This window comes from Diadema antillarum, unplaced genomic scaffold, assembly GCF_040938485.1.
Source record: "Diadema antillarum isolate AM-2024a unplaced genomic scaffold, OU_Dant_1.0 scf00000198, whole genome shotgun sequence".
Lineage (NCBI taxonomy): Eukaryota > Metazoa > Echinodermata > Echinoidea > Diadematoida > Diadematidae > Diadema > Diadema antillarum.
The window spans coordinates 472,034-495,239 of NW_027271087.1; the positions used below are offsets into that span (position 1 = coordinate 472,034).

The window sequence follows — 23,206 nt, forward strand, 5'->3', positions numbered from 1 at the left end:
AGTCCCATAATGAGTCCGACAAATGGGGGAAAAATCTATGAGACTTACACTGAATAGATTAAACACTCTGTATATCAGTCTCGTGGGCCTTGTTTTCCTCGAGTGTCGAGATAATGACCATATTTGCGTATATTTGCTAGTCTTCATAACTAACCCAAACATAACAGTTATATTTGAGGTCACTGCCATCACTCAAGAAACTTAAGCTTTATTTCTGAAGTAATTGACCTCTCACAATCCAGAGACCTGTTACTACATGTATAAACCAATGCTCTGTGGAATATGCATACATACTTTGATCAAAACGTCAATGCGTGATTTGTACATGATTAAGCATTTACGATTACACCAATGAAGCCAAACATCAATATAGGTAAGCCTACACATGTGACCTCAGTGACCTCTCATTGTCCTGAGAGGTCAAAGTTGGATATAATGCACAGGCTAATGACCAATGTTCCATGGAATGACAAGATTCTTCTATTATAGCATAAATGATTGTACATCGGGTATTACAAAGTTGACCATTGACTATCGATAGAATATCAATATTCTGATATTTTGAGGTCATTGACCTGTCACCTTCCTCGGAGGTCAAAGGTAGAGACACGTGAGTAATTTCTCTTGCTCTGTGGAATAGGAAAACAATTCAATTGTAATACAAATGAATATAACATCTAAATCATGTTTGTCATCAACCAATTGCACCAAATATCAATGTGCTGACATTTTGAGGTCATTGGCCTCATCATAGGTCATCTGAGGTCACCAGAGGTCAAAGGTAGAAATCTGACTCGAAAGGCTCAGTGGGACATTGAGGCAATTCCTCTTACAAAAATTAGTTTTTAGTACATAATTATCGTGTTTCAGTTATGAGTGACGCGTTAAAATATCAATTTTCTGACATTTTGAGGTCATTGACCTCTGGAGGTCATCAGAGGTCAAAGATAGAAACCTGTCAGGGCTCTGTGGAATATAAAGACAATTTCACTGTGACAAAAATTAAGTTTTAGTACATCATTACTGTTTTATCATTAACCAATGATGCAAAATATCAATTTTCTGACATTTTGAGGTCATTGACCCCTGGAGGTCATCAGAGGTCAAAGGTAGAAACCTGTCGGGGCTCTGTGGAACATAAAGACAATTTCACTGTGACAAAAATTAAGTTTTAGTACATCATTACTGTGTTTATCATTAACCAATGACGCAAAATATCAATTTTCTTAGATTTTGAGGTCATTGACCTCTAGAGGTCATCAGAGGTCAATTCAGACTTACCTCCCGATCTTAAAATTAATCTTATAGCATGTACTAACAATGGTGAAAGTTTCATGCTTTAGTCAAATTTTGCACAATTCTTCGGCTTATCTGCTCTACTAATCCTAATAATATCCAATTGGCCCCATACAGGAGCAATTCCTCACCCCACCTTTTGTGCACAATGCCGTGCGCACTTCGTCAACAGTGATGGCAACACATGCACACACACGCGTACACACAGATACCGACACACACACACACACACACACACACACACACGCACACATACACACACACACACACACACACACACACACACACACACGTATATTCGAAGGGCACGGGGGGGGGGGGCGTTGAGGAGTGTGCAAAAACCACGCATTCAAAAACTCGTGCAAATTTCTGTACCTCAACTAGCTAGGTGGAGACTTGCCCAACCTAGCAACTGATGTATGCAACGTACGTCCCAATGGATAGGCCAATAAAGGGGAAATCCAGTCCAAATATAAGTTAGTCTGATAAGGAAGAGTAAAATATTACGAGTTTAATGGTAAAATTTTGATCGAAATCAGGTGAAAAATAAGGAAGTAATGACATTTTGAAGTTTTGCTACTTTTTGAGGAAACAGTTCTTGAACGGTCAATATGAATATTATGCAAATGGCAAAGTGAGCATGTCATTCCCTCACAACTTACCATATAGTTTGTACATAAAATTTTGAAATTTCCAGTTTTTCATTCAAACGCAATATGCCCGAGGCTCAAATCCTGATATATCTTACTGATCACTATTCTGAAGTTATTCAACCAGGACTAGCATCATGTTTCAGACTTAAATGACAGAAACATCGAATTTTTGTCATATTTTTTTTTTTTTTGGTACACAATCAGTGGAAAATTGTGAGGTTATGACATGGTCAGCTCACTCATTTGCATATTCATATCCACTGTACAAGAACTGTTTTGCAGAAATTAGCAAAACATCAAAATTACATAACTTCCTTATTTTCCATCCGATTTCAGTCAAATTTTTACAGTTGAAGTAAGATTTTTATACTCTTTTTTTATCAGACTAACTTATTTTGGACTGGATTTTCCCCTTTAGCGTAAAATGTCACATTACAAACAGAATGACTATTAAAGGACAAGTCCACCTTCATATACATGTGGTTTGAGTGAATGCAACAATATTAGTAGAACACATCAGTGAAAGTTTGGGGAAAATCTGACAATCCGTTCAAAAGTTACGAATTTTTGAAGTATTTGTGCAGTCACTGCTGGATGAGAAGACTACTACAGTGAATTATGTCACATGCGTACAACGTTATAAGGAAAATAAAAAGAGAATTTCACAAAACTTTACTTTTTGAATAAAGTGCACATTTCTTCGACTTGTTACTGACGTATGTTAAGGGTAATATTATTCCCCCGTCTTCTGAAAGAGAGAAGTCGTGTATTCTTTTGTTATGAGAGTAAAGTGAAAATATGTTGAATTTTCTTTATTCTTTCTTTATATCATTGTACACATATGACATAACAAGCTATAGTAGTCTTCTCATCCAGCTGTGACTGAGCAGGAACTTCAAAAATTCATAACTTTTGAACGGATTGTACGATTTTACTGAAACTCTGATATGTTCTACTAATATTGCTGCATTCTCTCAACCCACATGTCTATGAAGGTGAACTTGTCCTTTAATAAAGGTTTTGTCAAACTCGAACCTAGAATGAAGTTACAGCTTTTTGGCAACGTGTTTTTATTAAAGGAAACCAAAACATAAAGAGCAATGTGGATTGAGTGAAAGAAGCAACATTGGTAGAACATGTCAGTGAAAGTTTGAGGAAAATCGGACAATCGACACAAAAGTTATTAATTTGTAAAGTTTTGGTGTTGTAATGACTGGATAAGGAGACTACTAGAGTTCATGACGTCATATGTGGACAACAAGATAAAGAAGATATAAAGAGAATTCCATAAAAATTCATTTTTCATGAAAATTACACATTCCATCAACTTGATACTGACATAATTATATTCAAGGTAGTAATTATTCCCAATGCTTTCTGAAAGTGGTTAGTGAAATGCTCTTTCCTTACGCTAGAAAAGTGGAAGCATGTTGAATTTTCTTTATGTTTTCTTTATATTGTTGTCCACACATGATGTCAAAAACTCAAGTAGTCTCCTTACCCAGTGGTTCCAACACCAAAAATTTTTAAATTCATAACTTTTGCATCAATTGTCCGATTTTCCTCAAACTTTCACTGATGTGCTCTATTAATGTCGCTGCTTTCACTCATTCCACATTTCTCTTTGGGTTTTGGTTTCCTTTAGGAAAACCATCATTGTTGTTTTGATTTGTTTCATCAAACAATATCTGCAAATAAGATTAGATGATGTCATGGCCTTACATATTGGTTTTTAAGGGGAATTCTCACCCACCTTTAAGTTACTCTGAAGAAGAAAAATTAGCAAAATTTTGTACGCACAAGTGAAAGTTGATGAAAAGCGGATGAAAATTATGGAAGTTAAAAGATTGTGAAGTTTCGTTAAATTTTGCAAAACAGATTTCAAGCAGTTGATGTGAATGTACAAAAGCTGATGTCATAAAGTAACAATTTCCATTGATTGTGGAAAAAACGACAAAAATAATAAATTTCTGCTTTGAAAATGTAAAACAAAGTTATTCCTTGCTGAATAACTTCAAGATAATGATCAGTCAGATATACCAGGATTTGAGATTTGGAAAAAATTGTGTTTGAACAAAAAACTGGAAATTGCAATATTTTGTGTACAAAGTATATGACAATCTGTAAAGCAACATGATCAACCCACCTCTTTGCATATTCACATTAAATGTTCAAGAAACTTAGCAAAGCTTCACAATTTCACGACCTTCATCTTTATCCCATTTTGGCAAATTTTCACTGTTGTAATTGTTGAATTTGACTCTCGTCTTATCACACTTACATTTTAGCTGGTCTGGAATTCCCTTTTCACAAAAACAGAAAAATGGAGAAATGAGACGACACCACAGTTTCTTTTGTCATAAACCTGAACACATTTACATTTTATTTTAGTGAACACCATGCTTTATGTAATTGTACATTTATAGTTCTGACAATCGTGTTTTTTTTAATCTTTTTTTTTTTTTTTTGCTTACCTAGTGAGTTGGATTCATACTTTAAAATGTTTAATCATTCTCTGTTTCACAAGAATAGTACGAACCCATCACATCAACAAATATGAGAGAGTCAGCAATATACAATCTCAGATTCTCTTCACTGAATAAAAATTCGAAACCCAGTACAACTGGGCTTCCTCTTTCTCTTCTCAACTGTCCTCATATTTTGTTACGTTTTGTTCATTCACTGTTTGCGCTCATCGATAGCACAACAAAAGTGCAGGTTCATGTTCCTCGCGTACTTTCCGCACGGTCAAGGGCGTTTAACGGGTGACATTTCTTTGCATGACACGCCAGGACAGAGGCACAAGATATCTGAAGAGGAAATACATTCACACAGATTGTTTTTTTATACACTTCAAGTCTTCCTTCGAGATCTGTGACTCCAATCTTTGATCACGCCCTAACCCCCAAAGCTGGGACGAGACAAGAATATGAGCACTAGGTGTTTAAAAAAATAATAATAAAAGCATGCGGTCTATGTAATAAATATATAATATATCCATGACTCATTCCCTGTGTTCTTTTCATTGGAAATTCACACAATCCGCCTTGACTCGGAAAGATATTTGACCAGAAGCGATACAACGAACAAAAAGGTTGCAGAAACCGCACCAGCTGTCTTCATGAGGTTTTACAGAAATATTGATGGGTTGTCTTAAAAAGAAAAGACGAGTAAACCTCGGGTACAAAAAAGGCATCGTTAGATGTATATTCTATCATACAATATGCTGAAACTGGACATTAGTGCAAAAGTCTACCTAAACTCTGCACAATGAAATCTTTCTCTCTGTTGACATGGCAACCACACTGCGAAATCATTTTACTTGGACCAAGGTCATTGCTTTGTAGGCAAACAGACAACCATGTGCATACTCCACAATGTGTGTGTGGGGGGGGGGGGGCTGATTATACATATTCTATCAATGTTACCTGCAAAAATTGCAACTTAAAGTGACCTCTCTATTTCACCCAACTGCCATCCTACCAAAACCAAAGTTGATACTTTTGATGAAAAGAGAAAAAATCAGAGCGAGAAAAAAAAAATGGTGACTGATGTGGCTTGGCAAGCAGCGTTGGGGATCTAATGATATCATTAACAGAAATCCTATTGCTGTGAGGGATTATAACCATAAATGATTATGCATGTTGGCTTGCTTGTTGCGAGCAACAGCCCCCCTCCCCCTTGCACTTGACGGACCACTATCAACCATACTGGTAATTGGTCACTGTATCCACATTAGGTTTGGACACACTACATTACAGACACCCTGCAGAGATCGAGAGATGCCTTAAGAAGCATTCTGAGAAAAAACAACAGAAAAATGAACTAAAAATGCTGTCAATCTGCGATACTGCTGTATTCCCCGACTAGTTGGAAGCAAAAACTTGATGCATGTCATTCTATCTTCAATTGCGTTCACAGATGCACCCGGTTGACAGCGGAAAGGCTTGTGCGTCAGCGAGTACAGTCAAACCAGAAATTTTAGTGTGCGTTTTCATTTTGCAAATTTGGCGAGAGCCAAGATTCACAAAATTTGCATTGAATGCCAGTGGCAATTAGTGAAAATTTCATGCCATGGTAGTAGTACTTTCAATGGGACAGGGAAATCAATGACCCTTTATGTTCCTCTGCCTCTACACGAATGATATACCTGGTACTGTAAAAGTGGAAATTTTCGCGGCATTTCGTGCAACCAGAACCTAGCGCGAAAATAAAAGCACGCGAAATATGTTTGCCTGCCATATGTTCCAGTAGTCGATGTCTTGATTCCGAAGAATTAAAAAACATGCGAAACTCTTCTTGCCCGGCTGAGGGCGAAAAATTAGTCGTGCGAAAATATCCACTTTTACAGTATGTGTGATACTGAAATTAACTGCAAGCTGCAGACCAATTCCAATGTAGCTGACATACACATTGTACGATCTCCATGGGCGCCGTTCCCTCCATCAAGATATAATAGGTACAGCGTTATAGTATTCTTTAACCTTCTTCTCGCAGAACATTGGACGAAGACATTTTAGATACACATATTAGCACTAGGGATTATACAGTAAAAGAAATTTTAGTGGTTACAGTGACTTTTGACACACTCCAATTCGTACCCTATGTGTCACAGCTTTTCGGCTGTGCCGGTATTTCATACACTGCTAATTGCTTTGTGTTTCACACTTCTCGGAAAAGCCTTCTGAAGACCCCAAGTAGAATCACATTCAGTAGATTTACACAATCCCACATCTTGGTCAGACCTGCATCACATACATTAACAACAGTCCATACATCATCCACATGTGCAGACCCTACTGTAGAACTTACACGAGTACAATTTGATCCCTTGGTATCTTAATCACACTTCATTTTTCAATTGGATGCCTTGTAAGGGAGACTTCAAAACCAAAGTATCATTTTGGTGATAAATACTTCCATATTGACAGAAACTTGCAGAATCTTGTGCAAAATTAATGATTGGTAATGTGGAGTCCCATGTATTCCAAACATACATGCCCACAGAATAAAAAATAGAAAATATATTTTTAAGGTTACCAACCAGCAATGGACATTTACAGGTACTATTAATGGATATGGGTACATGGGACTTTTACTATCATTTTTCATTTTCAGAATTGTTCTGCAAGAGGTCTCGCGGTAGAAATCTCCCTCTCAAAGCAACTCTGCCACCTAAACAGTTTCTGGGCACATGGTATCCAATTCTTTTTTTTGTCATGTGATCATGACAGAAAAATTAAGAGTTGCGATAATTTTTTTCTGCCAATTCCTTAGACCTCCGATGTCCAGATGGCGGAGACAAAATTGTCATGGTGTTCACAGCAATCTTCAGCTAATTTCAGAGCTCATCTCATGGCTTAGCCAACCATAAATGTCTGACAATTCTTGGTCTCCCACATGGTTTCTCCCATGCACATACCAAAATCATCGTTCCGCAACCACATCAGGCCCATGAAACTAGCAATACGTCACATATACTTATGGAGTCTGAGGCCCAAATTCACAAAGGTGGTTTAAATTCAGGCCATGGTTTATGCAAATTTCTTCTGCATAAAATGAGTGCGACAGATTGCATCTGCCAACAGATATCCAATCATTATTGTGCGTTGATACAGGCATGCAAAAGGTACGCCGATTTCAAGCTTATTTTAGTCCATGGACTAAATTCAAACCATGTTGATTTTAACCACCTTCGTGAACAGGAGCCCAAATTTACAATAAGTTTGATCGGAAAACGATAGGAGTATACAAATCATACAAGATAGGCATGTCTTGGACCAAACACGAACGAATAAAACTTAACTGCTCACATGTGTACACAATACGTACACACCTAGATTCCAACATTATGGGCTCAAACAACCTAGGCAACTTTAAAAAAAAAAAAAAAATCAGGCAAGACATGCAAAACTCAGTTCCACTTCGCCTTCTTGGACAGGTCATTTTGCTACAGACACATTCACTGTAACACTAACCGGCTTCACATCATTGCAAATTGCGCTGCAGAATAATTCATTTCTTTGCCCGACAGACATTTACGGAATCTTTCCCATTCTTCCCCTTCATAGCCTTCATAGCCAAAAATCCTCCTGTGTGTATTTACCGCAAGTGCAACTATAAATCACTTTCCTCTCCTACAATGACAAATCGGGACAAAAAAAATGCACACTTGCAGAAGAGAAATGATTCACTTTCACCCCTTCCCGGTGAGAAACAAAATAAGAAATCAATATTCATAAACCTGGGGAACAATGATACGTAAACTTACCTGAAACCTACAACAGTTTATTTATGCCTTCTATCATTTCCTTGGTCTTTCACAAAACAAAAATAAAAACAAAACATAACAGTTCACTGTTTGGTAGTTGCTAAGATTATTGAAAAATGCTGAAGTATGGAGGTCTAAGTATTAATGCATACTGCTCTGAGCAGACTTCAACAAAGCTAGATTAATTTTCGATGTCAGTGTGCAAGGAAACATGCTTTAAAATAAACTTGTTTCAAATGTTATTCTAGATGCCAGCCCCCTTTAAATCCACCGCAAGAATTATCCACGCACGCCCTACAATACTACGCAGCTACGAACCTAGCAGCTGGTTAACGACTTGTGCGAATGGTAACAAAAGCATCTGCAGGCATACTGGTCATACCAGTCCCGCGATATGAAACGCATCTGATACTAACGGGAAAGAATCAAAATGACAAAAAAAGGAACACAAAATGCTCACAACCTCCGAGTAGTAGTAGTAGTAAGGCCTCGCAAAAGCTCTTGAGAACACAAAATGGAAGGAAGCGAATGAGATGGCATCGCACAGAAGATGGAAATCAACATCGTTGCATGATTTACGTGGGGTTGACAGACCACGACAAATAAGACGTTCAATTCATAGTCAGAACTTGATTGAATTTCAAAGACTTGAGAATGTCAGCATTTCACCAAATGCCGAAAGGGACCTGGAGGTCCCGTGAAAAATCCATGGAGACTTCAAAATCTCACAAGGAACAGTATCAAACAGGAGAATGAATGTACCAAACATCTTCCTAAAGGACAGAAAAAGAATATACAAAAACAACAACTCTGAACTTTATCGAATCTGAATTTGTCACGGAAGTGTTTCTTACATTAGCACCGATATTTGCCCAAAAATTTTACGCTGTCCTTGTTACTGTTGTCAGTAAAGAGCTACGACACTCGCACCCCACGGAATATTGTATGTCCAGAAATTCACCAAAGACTGGCTGGACATCACGCAACGCATGATAACTCTGTCCCCACTTCTAGGCTTGCATTGCAGTTTACATCACACAGGGAGGGGGGAGGCAAAGGCATTTCTAAGAAAGAGATGAACAGATTAACGGTACAGTAGACATAGCAGATAGGCAGCAGAAGGATTGAAAGAAACAGAAACGGAGTTAAACAGAATAAATAGATAAATAGATAAAACGAGAGATCACAGATATAAGAATAGAGGCTGGTAGGAGAATAGTGCATAAAATAATGATGCATGGTCTAGAACACACCATTCCAGAATATATGCGTGACAGATGAATGATTAGACCAAGAAAGTCATATTTCATCTTGACTTTAGCCACGGTGAAACAGACTTCCAAGGGGGGAGAGGGGGAGGGGGAGGGGACTGCAATTATGTATTTGGAGTGCATACAGTCTAGCACAGTACTTAACAAGAGTACACACTAGTGGTAACAGTATACAATGTGCATTTATAACACCCACTGCCTGTGTACACATTCACGGTTTACAGTGTGCTACCGTGCACTCCAACAAAAGACTCTTAGAGTCAAGTGATGCTGATGCAACCAAACACACACCGTGTTATAAATACACTATTTACTACACTGAAATAACAGACAGAAGCGTTTGAGAGCTCAACAACAAAAAGAATGTAGATGGAAAGAGAGACATTCGACTGAAGGACAGGTGCAAAAGAAAGGACGTGACTCCATCAATCTTTGGTGATAAGTGTTCCGTGTTACAAATTCTCACCAACTTTCAGCAAGTGGTAGACATGATTTTTTTAACTTACTCTCTATTTTTTGCCATGTTTTTAAAGTTTTCTTCTTAACGCAACATAACTGGAAACACGTTTTTAGTATCGACATACACAAATGAATTCAGTGTTCTTCCATAGACTGTTCAAATTACAAAATGATCATCCAGAGACGTTGATTACAAACTTCATGAGAGAGAGAGAAAAAAAAAGAAGAAAAAAACAGGGGCGCATAATAGAAGAGGAATATCCACTTGCACCTCAAGTGGAGAGATCTTCTTCACATGGTAGTTAGAGTATCTGCATGTTGCCAATCTGTACAAAGTGGTGGTATCTTCAATTCATGCTACGTAGGTATAAACTTTCCTGCAATGACAAAGAGAACAAAAAGAGAAGGGGAGGTAAAAAAGATAAACAGAATATTAAAGTCGCTGACTGAATTGCTCAGGTCATTCACATAAGTAGTGTATGAATTGCTAGTGTCATTCCCAAGAGCAGTGTCTCAGTGTTAACTCAACATTACACAGGGCCAGAATTGATCAATCAGGCCTAAATGATACAAGTGATAGAAACACTATTAGCAGTCAGCACCACCGCGTACAAATCTACAAATATTCTCGATCAGTGGCTTGTATCTGTCCTTGTCTTTTTCAACTTTCTGTTTATCCTACCGCTTCTGCGACACGAGTCAGTCATTTCGCAGCACCTCCAAATCATCTTCTCATCTGAAACTGATTACCGAGGTAAATGTGACCCGCTACAACAAAATGATCCTAAAGTCGGGCGAGGTCGATTGTTTGAAAATTGCATGATGTAATCCCCTAATCTTTCTGCTTTAAATTGATATATAACACATTTTATAAAAATAATCGGCTGCGGAGATATCGATGTTTAAAAGAGAGCACGTCGAGACGTCTGGAAAATCACTGTTTCGAGAAAAGCGCCCTAAAAGTCTTCCTTTCGACGCAATCGCGATCAAGGGACACGCAAGTCAGTTTTCACCTCTGGACAATAGAAGGTAAGCCCTAGCAACCCCCGAAGAGTTCATTCAAGCACATCAGCGTCGGCGGTCTCCTCACCAACCAATCAGTGACCAGGATGAGAGAAGCGGCTGAGCATAGCGCACCCCGCCCGCACGCACCAGTCGACTGGGCAGTGTGCGAGCTTCACGCTTCGGTTAGCAGCAAGCAGCAAACTGACCAATGAGATCACTCTGGTTGTTGTTAGGGGCGGAACCTATCTGTGGCGCTCAATCCAAATTTTTGAACCAGTTTCTGCTTCGTTGAAACGCCAAAAAAAAATGGCTCAGAAAAACGCTATTTTTTGGTCTTTCCTTTGATCATTTTGCTTCAAAATTTCGACAGATGATAGAAGACATGTTAGACTCCAATAATATATCAAAATCAGAAAATCGTAAGTTTTGACCAATTTTATGTAATGCTCTGACTTCAAACACGATTTTCATGGCTTCGACAGTGCGCGACTTTAGGACCTTTTTGTTGTAGCGGGTCACAAATGTCGTCTCATGTCACTAAACTGCGTGCTTGGCGCTAATTACAGTGACACAAGCCATCATTTGTTGTCGAGGTGAGCTTGTACCTATTCTATTTGACCCTGTGATGCCTTGTAGATCACAACTCCTTTAACCCCAGCTTTTGTACTGTGTTCTCTTGCTTTGCTCTGCAAATGAGGTACCTATCCACTACAGTATTATTGCCCATTAAAGGGGAATCTACATGTACATCAAATATATATGTGAATTCAATGAATGCAGAAATAATATTAGTACAGATTAGAAAAGTTGACACCCCAAGCAAAGTTTCCTCACCTATCTTCGGGTGCCCTTGCGAGGTATTCTCGTTCTATCAGGCTTTCTATCCTCTTCTTGATGACAACGGGACTTGGTAGGAACCTTGACTTGAGCTGCTCTGTCACCTGCACAGAGTGGGAGGAAGTTGAAAATGGAAGTAACACACTGCTGAAAAGCTTATCCTACCTTTCCATTAAGGCTTCCTGCCTGCCGTGCATCTAACATTAACACATACATACACACACTGACACATGTACAAGGGCCATGGAACATTTTTAGGGGGGAGGGGAGGCGATGGGTATTTAAGAGTCACGGTAACACCCCCTGATATATGTTCATTCCTCCTTCCATTTTACTCTCCCTTCTTCACTCTGCACTCGCTGGTCTCCTTGGCCCCTGCATGTCATCACTTTCCATATCACCAATGTCACAAACAGTCAAGCTTGCTAAGTGACAATAGTGATGTGAACATCAAGTTCAAAGATGTCTAATTGAAAATAGGCGACCATCCAACTAGTACCTGCAGAGATCTTCTGGGTGTGGTAGTCACTTCCGAGAACCACACACCAGTTTTTACCAAAATTAACAAGGAAAAGTAGAAATTACGCGGTGCGTAAAATATGTCCCCGCCGGAAGTAGCATTTAGTAGCAAAATGTACAATATCGGTAAAAAATCAAGGTCAAAGGTCAAAGAAGTCAAAGGTAAAAATTCTGTGTAGAAGTTTTGAAGCCCTCACCTAGTGCCATCACAAAAAGCAAACGGAATCGAAATCGGGTTAGAAATGGCGAAGGAGTAGCATTTTGTAGCCAATGTACAATATAGGTCAAAAATCAAGGTCAAAGGTCAAAGAAGTCAAAGGTCAAAATTCTGTGTAGAAGTTTTGACGCCCTCACCTAGTGCCATCACATAAAGCAAACGGAATCGAAATCGGGTTAGAAATGGCGAAGGAGTAGCATTTTGTAGCCAATGTACAATATAGGTCAAAAATCAAGGTCAAAGGTCAAAGAAGTCAAAGGTCAAAATTCTGTGTAGAAGTTTTGAAGCCCTCACCAAGTGCCATCACATAAAGCAAACGGAATCGAAATCGGGTCAGAAATGGCGAAGGAGTAGCATTTTGTAGCCAATGTACAATATAGGTCAAAAATCAAGGTCAAAGGTCAAAGAAGTCAAAGGTCAAAATTCTGTGTAGAAGTTTTGAAGCCGTCACCTAGTGCCATCACATAAAGCAAACGGAATCGAAATCGGGTTAGAAATGGCGAAGGAGTAGCATTTTGTAGCCAATGTACAATATAGGTCAAAAATCAAGGTCAAAGGTCAAAGAAGTCAAAGGTCAAAATTCTGTGTAGAAGTTTTGAAGCCCTCACCTAGTGCCATCACATAAAGCAAACGGAATCGAAATCGGGTTAGAAATGGCGAAGGAGTAGCATTTTGAAGCAAAATGTACAATATAGGTCAAAGGTCAAGGTCAAAGGTCACAACTGAAATTCTGTGTAGAAGTTTCAAAGCTCCCATGTAATGCTATCATATAAAGCAAACAGAATTAAAATTGGCTCATAAATGACAGAGAAGTAGCAAATTGAACATTTTGATCACACACGGACGCACAGACAGACAGACAGACGGGCGGACAGACACACGGACACACACACGTACGGAGCCCGTTTCATAGTCCCCTGCTCGAACTCGTTCGGCGGGGACAAAAAAGGAAATGTATTTGCAATGTTGTATTTTCAGTTAACATGAAATATAGGTTATTTAGAGACCGCTTCCGGTTTCAATTTCATATCCCGAGTGGTACTTGTCCCACGTCCCTCCCAGAGGGGCCCAAATGTTGATTGACTCACCTCTGCCACGAGAACATTGTGCTGCATCTTCTTTCTTGATTTCATAATCCTCACGATGGCCGCTTCGATCGTGCAAGTGCCGTTAAGGGAAAAGAGAATCCCTGTTTGACATAATTTACCAGCGCAAACACAACCTCCTGTTACACTATGAGCGACATGCCAATCTTCTTTGATATCAGAGAATCAATTACTAAGTACACACTGCTAATGCACTGGCTAGATGGTGTATGGAAGTAGCAACTGTAGCGCTTATGCTACAGGTTTCTAAGTCTAAACCCCCTACGCGAAGTCATTCCTACATGTTCAGAATCTTGACTTGTCAAACAAAGAAGACATTCTCACAAACTATACAAGGCAAAGGGAACAAAAGGAGACCACCCCCCCCCAAAAAAAAAAAAGCAAAGAAAACTGCTACTATGTAAGCGACAGAGAATGCATAACTAGCAACCCTGAAGCTCAACAAACAGAAATACTGTACATTTGATGTAAAATTGGCAAAACCAGTAATCCTTCCATCTATTTCATCTTTTTGAGGAATAGACAGAAGAAATGGGTAAGAAGTGAGCTGAACTATGACAGTGGTAACGGAATAATCAGCTGATGAAAAGGATATTCATGCTTGCGGTCCTCGTCAACTCTCGTTCTCGTCTCTTTCCTCTCTGGCTCTGATTCGCCTTTGGCTGCCACTGTGGCAAACAAGAAAATTGAGAAAGAGAAAAAATATCATCAACATCATATACATTCATGTCGAGGAGAAAGTAGCAATGTCTTTTCTTTTTAAAAGGGGAAGTGTAACATAAAGCTATCCACCAACTGACAGCCTTGATACATTGGTGTGCAGTCATTTATTTTGATAATTGACGACAGGTGACCATGAGTTACATTACAGCATTATCATAAATCATGAAGAGTCAATCTCGTCATGGTAATTACATCAGTCAAGCTTATGAGCTGCCATGTTTTGAGGTTTCACGTTGAGAACAGTGTCTGGGGACAGATGCTGGGAACTGCATTTTAAATTTTAAAACCACATGTGATTTCCCAAATGGGCACTTCAGCTTGATTGGGAGTTAAGTCGCATTAATCTTTTGGAGTGGCATCTAATTGCAACGTTTGTATTAAACAGGGCCCACATGACTGCCTTATGTTGGACGGTCATTCACAAATGTTTCTAGCAATGGGGCCCATTTGACTGAGTAGCATTGGACACTTGTTCGCAGATGTTTCTAGCGACAGGGTCCACATGATCCCAACACCCGACATTCTCATTATAGAATTGATATACAGTCAAACTCGGATACCTCGAACTCGGATAAGCCGAATATCGCTTACCTCGAAGGCAAAATGAAAGTCCCGATTGTTCCTATGGAGTTTTCGTGTGTTAAAATTTGCGTAGCTCGAAAAAAACTAACTCGAAGTTCGGTTACCTCGAAGGGAAATCTCATGTCCCGATCTTAATTAACTTATTGTTTTTCCCAGCATGTTGCTCGAATTGAAATTGCAAACATCACTCAGCATTTCCGATGAAGCGCGCGTGGACAGCGAAGACATGTCACAAATCTTTTCACACTCGATTGTAAATATTCTGAGCCCCAGAACGATCGTGCGCTCAAATACCCGATACACAGCTGATAAGGAAAATCCCCAACACCTACTGTACCTACACACGTACCCGGAATGCATATACTTGTAGCAGCCGTGCAAATGGAGAGCTTACAATAGCACTACGCTCTGTTTTGATTTGCGATCGTGATAGTCATGCCGTGCGCGTACATTTCTTAACCGTCGTGGCGCACCTGCTTAGGTGTTAACAGTTATATCTTTGGCATTAATCAAGGTCCACTGTCCAAACATCAATCTCCCGCTAGTTTTTTTTTTTCCTTTCACGAAGTTTGTTTCATTAATTCTCCCCGAGAACGCAAGCTCTGAATATTTTTTTTCCAGCAATGCGATTATGAAGCATAAGTGTGGTATATGATCTGGAAGTATAGGCCTAGCATAATAAAGAATAGTATAGATATGATTTAACAACAGTTTATTTTGATAAATTTCGAAGTAACGGAATAATACGCTTTACGATTTTCAGACAAAAAAAAGAAAGAAAGAAATCTTCATGTATTTTACCCCTGTTTTGAATTGAATCTTTTTCGAGTTTTCGGTATTTTTTTTTCTTTTCTTTTCTAGCACAATCGTCAAGGCCCCCTAAGATTGTTTCGCTTTTTTTTTTTTTTAATGCGAACAATCCTCTTCGGTAAATGTTTATGATTACAGCAATAGCACTGTCCTCAGAAGCCATAGCCGGAATCTGATCTAGCGATATCACTCACTAGTAGCCCATCCTTAATGTACTGTGCTGCACTTATTCAGGGCTCGACACTTACAGTGGCCCGAGGCCACCAAAACGCACGTCGGGCCACCAAAAAAAAAGTCGGACGTTTGCCTTTACTTTTGGAGATGAACAGCGGTAACAATCGGCCCCGAAAGTTGCTACAATGAATGTCGGATGATTGCTTTTGATTTTGGAAATGAATAACAGTAATATTCGACTCCATACGATACTAAAATAAATGTCGGATGTTTGCTTATACTTTTGGAAATGAATAACGGTAAGATTCAGCTCTGTACGGTGCTTAAATTAATGTCAGATATTTGATTTTGCGTTTGGAAATAAACAAGGATAACATTCGGCTCCGAAAGATACAAAAATAAATGTCGAACGATCCCTTAGACGTTCGGAAATGAATAACAATAGTATTCAACTCCGTATGATGTTTGCTTTTATATTCGAAAATAAATAGCAATGACATTCGGCTCCGGAAGATGCTAAAATAAATTTCGAATGTTTGCTTTGACGTTCGGAAATAAATGATAATATTCAACTCCGTACGATGATAATATATGAATGCCGGATGTTTGCTTTTACGTTCGAAAGTACATAGCGATAACATTGGGCTCCGGAATAGGCTAAAATGAATGTCGAATGATCCCTTTTATGTTCGGAAATGAATAACAATAACATTCAACTCCGTACGATGATTAAATAAATGTCGGATGTTTGCTTTTACTTTCGAAAGTAAATAGCAAGAACATTCGGCTGCGGAAGATTCCAAAATAAATATCACAGTCATGATTGCTTTTACATTTGGAAGTGAATAGCAGTAACATTCTGCTCCATACGATGCTAAAATAAATGTCGGATATTTGCTATTATACATTTCGAAATTAATAACAGTAACATTCAGCTCCATTCGATGATAAAATGATTGTCAGATAATTCATTTCACTTTTGGAAGTGGACAGCAGTAATATTGGGCTCCGTATGGTAGTAAAACGAATGTCGGATGTTTGCTTGGAAATTTAGAAATGAATAACAGTAATATTCTGCTCCGTATGATACTAAAATAAATAACTGATTGTTGCTTTTACATTTGGAAATGATTAACGGTATCGCCTGCTGACTGTGAGTGCTGCTGGTAGACACATGGAAGACCGGTGCGTAGCGGTGCGACATTGCCGTCGCTCCCTGTAGCTCTACACAGTCTTGGTGAGCTACATGTACACCCATAGTTGTGCGAAATTTTAATAGTTTGCAAAGCTAAGACTGATTCTTGTGTTGGATATTGTGTACGAGATGATGAGTTAGAGAGAGAAAAGGAGGAAAAACGAATAGTGATCGAGGGGGTACCTACGCCGACGCGACAATGTACATTCAGCACGCATGTTCTGCAACCCTGTCTTGCGCTCGATTACGTACCGGTATTTCCTTTTTGTTTTTATGGTGATTTAAGTCATTTAATTGTTCACCAGAAAACACTGATGAAAGAAGAACATCGATTTTCATTCAATTCATTCATGTTAAAGTCGATTCAAATCCAATTGACAAGCATACAAACAATCGGTAGGCACTGTAACAGATACCATGTTGAACATCGACAAAAATCGGATAAGTCGAAGAAAATTCGACGTACGCGTACCTCGAAATTCGCGTACCTCGAACCAATTTCTTCAGTCCCGACGACTTCGAGGTATCCGAGTTTGACTGTATGTAACATTTGCTTGTTTTTTCTTTTCTTTTTTTTTCCCATTGCTTTGTACCTTGATTTCATGATGTCGCAATACTTTGATTGAAGGGGAAACAGATGAAAAAGCCACATTCACTCACCCGTTTGGATCTTCACTCTGAAGAGCTTTGACGTGAAAGCATCGTTGACGGAAAACGTGTGAGGATTCTCTGGAATACACAGGACATAAATAAAATGGAACACATGAGCAAGAGCAGCAAGTCATCAATAACAGCAATATTCATGAGAGAATGGTGCCAAGCGATTGTCACATAGAAGGAAATGATTTGTGATACTCTGCTATTTCCTAGTAATCTCCAAAAGCTACGCTCTGGCTCTGAAAATGCATTCTTAATACAGGCGATGTGGAGGCTCCTTCTTACTAGGTATACTACCACTGTAATGCTATTGTCCATTTCAATATTTGTCTGTTGATTTGTTTTGTCTATTTTTTTTTTTTTTTTTTGGGGGGGGGGGGGCGCCGAGCGGAATTGAGATGGCAAAACAACTTATGTCGAAAATTCATGAAAATTAACTTGATCACATATTTCAGTTTGTTTTAGTGTTATCTAACTCTGAAACAAATCTTTAAATCAGAACACAGTCCGTTACTGAGATATGACACCCCTTCCCAGTGGGAATTGTTATAATTTTGTTGGCAAATCAACATAAGCGACGATACGCTTGCCCCTTCTCAACATGCGTCATACATGAACTTGGCAAAACAACGTATCTACAGGATCTGAGTGAAATACGTTGTTTTACCATATACAAAGTAGTAGGCCGCGCGCTGTGCACCAACTGCAGAACCACGCGCAGTCCACTGTGTTACATGAACGAGCGCCATTGACGACACTTACATAATTTTGCCGTAGCAATAATTACAAAGCTTGGTTGATGCGGTAAAATAACGTTTATGTTTTGATTTGTGCACATTATTCTTAAAAATAATGAGTCAAGTGAAATCAATTTGCATGCAATATTTTGTTGATACTGATTGCTCCTTTTCGGGTAAGATATGAAGTACTAAACAAAAACAGAAAAAGAGCTGTACCTTTGCAAAACTTAAACCTCGATTTACTGGAAAGGAGGTTGCATGTAGATACGCTGTTTTGCTATCTCATGGCCGAGAGGTTGCAACACACTATCATTCTCTGTTAGCACTACATCATCCACCCTGGCAACATTAAGGTGCATGGTCCCCGTGTTTTAGTCAAATGCGTACGCGGGCGCACAGCGCAAGTTTCCTATAGAGACCTACGCTATTGACTCCTCTCAAACGCTTATGCTTTGGCCCACTTCCCCGAGTCCGAAGAAGTCCGATTCACTGTAGTCAGTGGTCGGATCACAGTTCGGCTCATGATTCGGCTGAGGGGGATGACAGCTTTAGCAAACTTCTTTTGTGATGTCATAATAACAAGCACATATGCACGCACCCTGGCATTACTACAGACTGCGCGATGCGCAGAGATGACATCGAAGGCAACGTTACTTAGCAACAGCTAACAGCTGCACTTTAATACTTGTGCATAGATTTGCCAAGTTGATATGACTTTTGCACAACCCTATTCTGCACGCAGCTCTCCATAAATACCCAATTTATTTGTCTACACCCATGCAGAGGAGTGTGAAATCTAACTGCTTCCAGCAATAAACAGATGCTGCCACTAAAAGAAACCTCTGGGTGCTACAGGTTAATTAGAGAAAGAGCAAAATGAACAGGTGGATGAAGTCAATCGATGAATAGGTGCTGGAAGAAACTGCCTCTTGCCTTACATACCACAAAATGTTGTCATTAACCCTAACTTACCTGGGCTATTTAGCAAGCTTGAATTCCTGGGGGGGGGGGGGGGGGGGGGCATTATGGCCCCCCCTTCAGATCTCTGCCTTTGATGGCGCAATCGCCGCAAAATTTTGCATGAACATAAAGCCGGATGTAATCTACAAGACTGTTAAGTTAAATTTTCAAAAAATGTGCATTTTCTATTTTGAATTAATTAATTATGCAAATATATGCAAAAAACCTCATTTTCGTCTGTAATTGGCTTATTAAAGCTTATGGAATGCTGATATTTGGTGTAAATATCCTAGTGACATTCCGAACATTTGTGCTTAAAAAAATCAGTACCAAAATTAATTTCTAATGTTTTTTCATTGTTTTATCATTTCTTATGTATTTCTGTGTTTTTTCGAACTTTTGTTTTTGTTGTTTTTTTCGAACTTTTGTTTTTGTTGTTTTTTTCAGCAGAATTTGTCATACACGTCTTTAGAAGCATAATTATACTAAAATAAATTTATTTCAGCCATTAAAATTAAAAATATGAATCTTTATATATATTAATTGAGAAAACACAATTTGTAATGACTTTGTACACAAAATCACGTTTATGAGCAATTTTGGGGTTGACGCAAATTTTTTGAAGGGGCGTGGCTTCGGAACGGTATGCCCGGGCGCGACAAATTTGGTCTCAGAAGTTGCGTGAGACTTGAAAGTAAAAAGTCAGTGAGTGGCGCGGTCAAAAAATTTTGTGCGGCGGAATGGTCGCGGAATTCGTCGAGGGGGGGGGGGGGCATTATGCCCCCCCCCGGTCGCGGAATTCGTCGAAGGGGGGGGGGGCATTATGCCCCCCCCCCCCCCCCCCCCCCCAGGTAAGTTAGGGTTAAAAGGATGGTATAGTTTTGGTTGAGATGGGGGGGGGGTTCAGATTTTAACCTTTTCATGCGATAATTATTACAAAAATAGTTTTGAAGTGGCTGACATATCCAAACCAAAGTAAAACAAAGTGGTCCTAATAAAAGGTGGGTCCTACCTTGTGGGTCATACCTTGTGGGTGCCAACTTTTACTAGAACCTCTTTTTGGGGGGATATCTCAGACATTTCAAAACCAATTTTCATCAAATAAATTTTGAATTCCTTTTAGAATTGTATGCTCTTTCATATTTTATAAGAGGTTTATCATAATATCACAAAAATGGTGAAGCCCCATCTCAACCAGTAACTATATCATCTCTGTAACAAGCTTGCAGTTGTATAATCAATCAAACTTATCACCATTATTTCATCCACTTTTGCTCGTTTGCTCCTTTTCTCCTCTCCCCCCCCCCCCCCTTTCCTTTCACTCCTGACCACCACTCACCAATCTCCTTGCCCTTGGGTTCCTTGACCAGGATGCGCTGGGTGGGCTTGCCTAGGGCCAGGGACTGCAGGGCCCGGATCAGGTCCTTACTGGGGATATCCGTCTCGGAGCACATCTCCTCGTACGTCCACTGCTCCTTGACGTTGAAGAGCATCAGCACGCACATCTGGTAGGTGGACACCTGGATGATGTGCCTCCTCTCCTCACTCTTGCCCCCCTCCTACCGGCGGACAGAGAACATGACGCACCCCTTCTTAGGAGTCTTGACATCTGCATTTATGACTTAACTACGAAGTAATCATTTTATTTTTTATGGTGCTTTGTGGAATCGACTAAACCCTGGTCATATCATGTATCTGGCAAAATTCATTTCCGTCATCATCTTCATACGTCTCTTTATGGCAATTTGCTCAAGTGTGCTCATTACAGTATCACCCATGAAAATATGAACTCAGCACAAAGATAGCATGCAAGCACACACAATCAACTTCTAAGCGAATCTTGATTGCAAGAACACAATGTAAATATAAACATTCCCATTGGTAATGACCTAGAGTAACATTTACTTTTCCTAGTCGGTTCGAAAATATCAACAGCACTACTTAACATGTTGACCTTGAGTTCAGTATTTTCATTGTATATGACATTATTGCTGCACATCCTAGCATGAGAACGGTCACTATACCAAGTCACACTCTCCTGACTGGATACACTATCACTGCTACTTAGTGCAGCTCTTGAAGGATATATACACAAGACTTGTAATTGGTAAGGCATAGCATTACATCATTCTGTAGCTCAAAGCAGTAACTGACCAGTTCTCCTAAAATGCACTCCCCACCACTGCAATGAATACGTAACTCAGCCAAAAAAAAAAAAAAAAAAAAAAAAAAAAGCAAACCAACTCAAGAATACAAAGAAAGCTGCTATTTTGACAACGTACTCTCACCTTCTTGGCCCCAAAGAAAGTTGCATGTAAATCCGCTGAGCCTAGCTGGGGTTGTAAGGATATTTGTCTGCCTGTGTGCTTTGTTAGATAGAACCTGCACAGGATGGTAAAGGAAAAAAATATAGAAGATATGATTTGACTGCTTGACTTAAAGCACACAATGTTAAGTCATTAACAAGGGCAATACGAGAAAACATCAACCATTTCGTGACAGCTGACCTGTTACTTTAAGTCCTTGTGTACCCAGGCATTGAGCTTATCTTGCCATGCATTTTTATTGTATGTTACTAAAATCAACATTCAGAAACCCCTCAAAATTTGAACTACTTGTAAGTTGGCAAGCCTAGTTAGGTGCATCAATGTGCTTCAGTCCATCATGAAGGCCATTCCTATACAATGGGAATTACCGGGATTTGGTAATCTCTATTCATGGTCAATGAGTTTCCAAACATCCATGCAAATCTGGGTGCGGGGTGGGAGGCAGGCATTCCAGTGGACATACCAATCAGCAAGCAAGGTTAAGCAATGATCTTTAAATTCCCTTCATTTACATTATCACTCACTCTTCCACTATATTGGAGAAAATTGATCATCATTTCAAAGTAAATTGGGAAAGTTGTACACTTTCTGTCCAAACGAAAAACTTGCACTGATGCAGGGTGCTACATAGCTTTTTTTTTACCACTTGCCCAGTCGGGCAAGATGCAGATCTTTAAATTGTTGCAGAACACTTGCCCGAACATGAATTTTACTTGCCCAAATAGAAAGTACAAAAATATCAGAAAACGAAATAAAGAAAATTACTTGTACATCATGTAAGCCAAGGGCTTGACACATTGGAGAAACAAACTCGGTTCGATCGAGTGTTGGTATTGCTTGCAAAATGTTGGATAGTGCTTTGTATTGATCACTAAACAGTCATTATCCTTGGGCTTCTGTTTGGCTGGCTTCGTGGGTTTGAAAGGTGGAAAAGTGAAAAAAAAGCTGGCTTCAAAACATTCTGCTTGCCCTATTCGGGCAAGCATTTTTTGTCATTGTTCCAAAACACTTGCCCGACTTTGATTTTCACTTGACCCTGGCAATCGGGCAAGTGCTCATGTAGCACCCTGACTGATGTTGCATTGATGGTGTAGTAATGTGAACTGCTGATAATAGAGCTGAATAAAGCCAAAATGTTTATTTTTAAAGCATGAATATACACTATATTGCCAAAAGAAACAATTTTGTTTATTTGTAGTCATAATGGACTGAAAAAAAAAAAGTTAGAATACACCTTGAGTTCCAAATACAATCTCACATGTGTACACAAAATATCATGCTCCCAAGTTAACAGGGTTAAGTATCAATCACAATTCATATTCCATGCAGAGATTTCTCCACATGCTTCCTAATCATTGCTTGAAATATGAAACCTGGATCAGCAGCCTTGGTTATATGGGTGTG

At 39.3% G+C, this 23,206-nt stretch overlaps 1 protein-coding gene across 1 annotated transcript in view; it reads right to left on the reverse strand.

Annotated features, from left to right (window-relative positions):
* Positions 1-10,195: 10,195 nt before the first annotated feature.
* Positions 10,196-23,206, reverse strand: part of LOC139723726 (cullin-3-B-like) — a 32,968-nt gene continuing 19,957 nt past the window's right edge. Inside the window, exons 14-20 of the mRNA XM_071634941.1 lie at positions 21,764-21,857; positions 20,815-21,034; positions 17,779-17,847; positions 14,230-14,302; positions 13,617-13,686; positions 11,790-11,896; positions 10,196-10,327 (exon numbers count right to left, since the gene is read on the reverse strand). Coding sequence (XP_071491042.1) covers positions 10,303-10,327; positions 11,790-11,896; positions 13,617-13,686; positions 14,230-14,302; positions 17,779-17,847; positions 20,815-21,034; positions 21,764-21,857 — 658 coding nt within the window. The 3' untranslated portion in view covers positions 10,196-10,302. The remainder of the gene's footprint in view (positions 10,328-11,789; positions 11,897-13,616; positions 13,687-14,229; positions 14,303-17,778; positions 17,848-20,814; positions 21,035-21,763; positions 21,858-23,206) is intronic.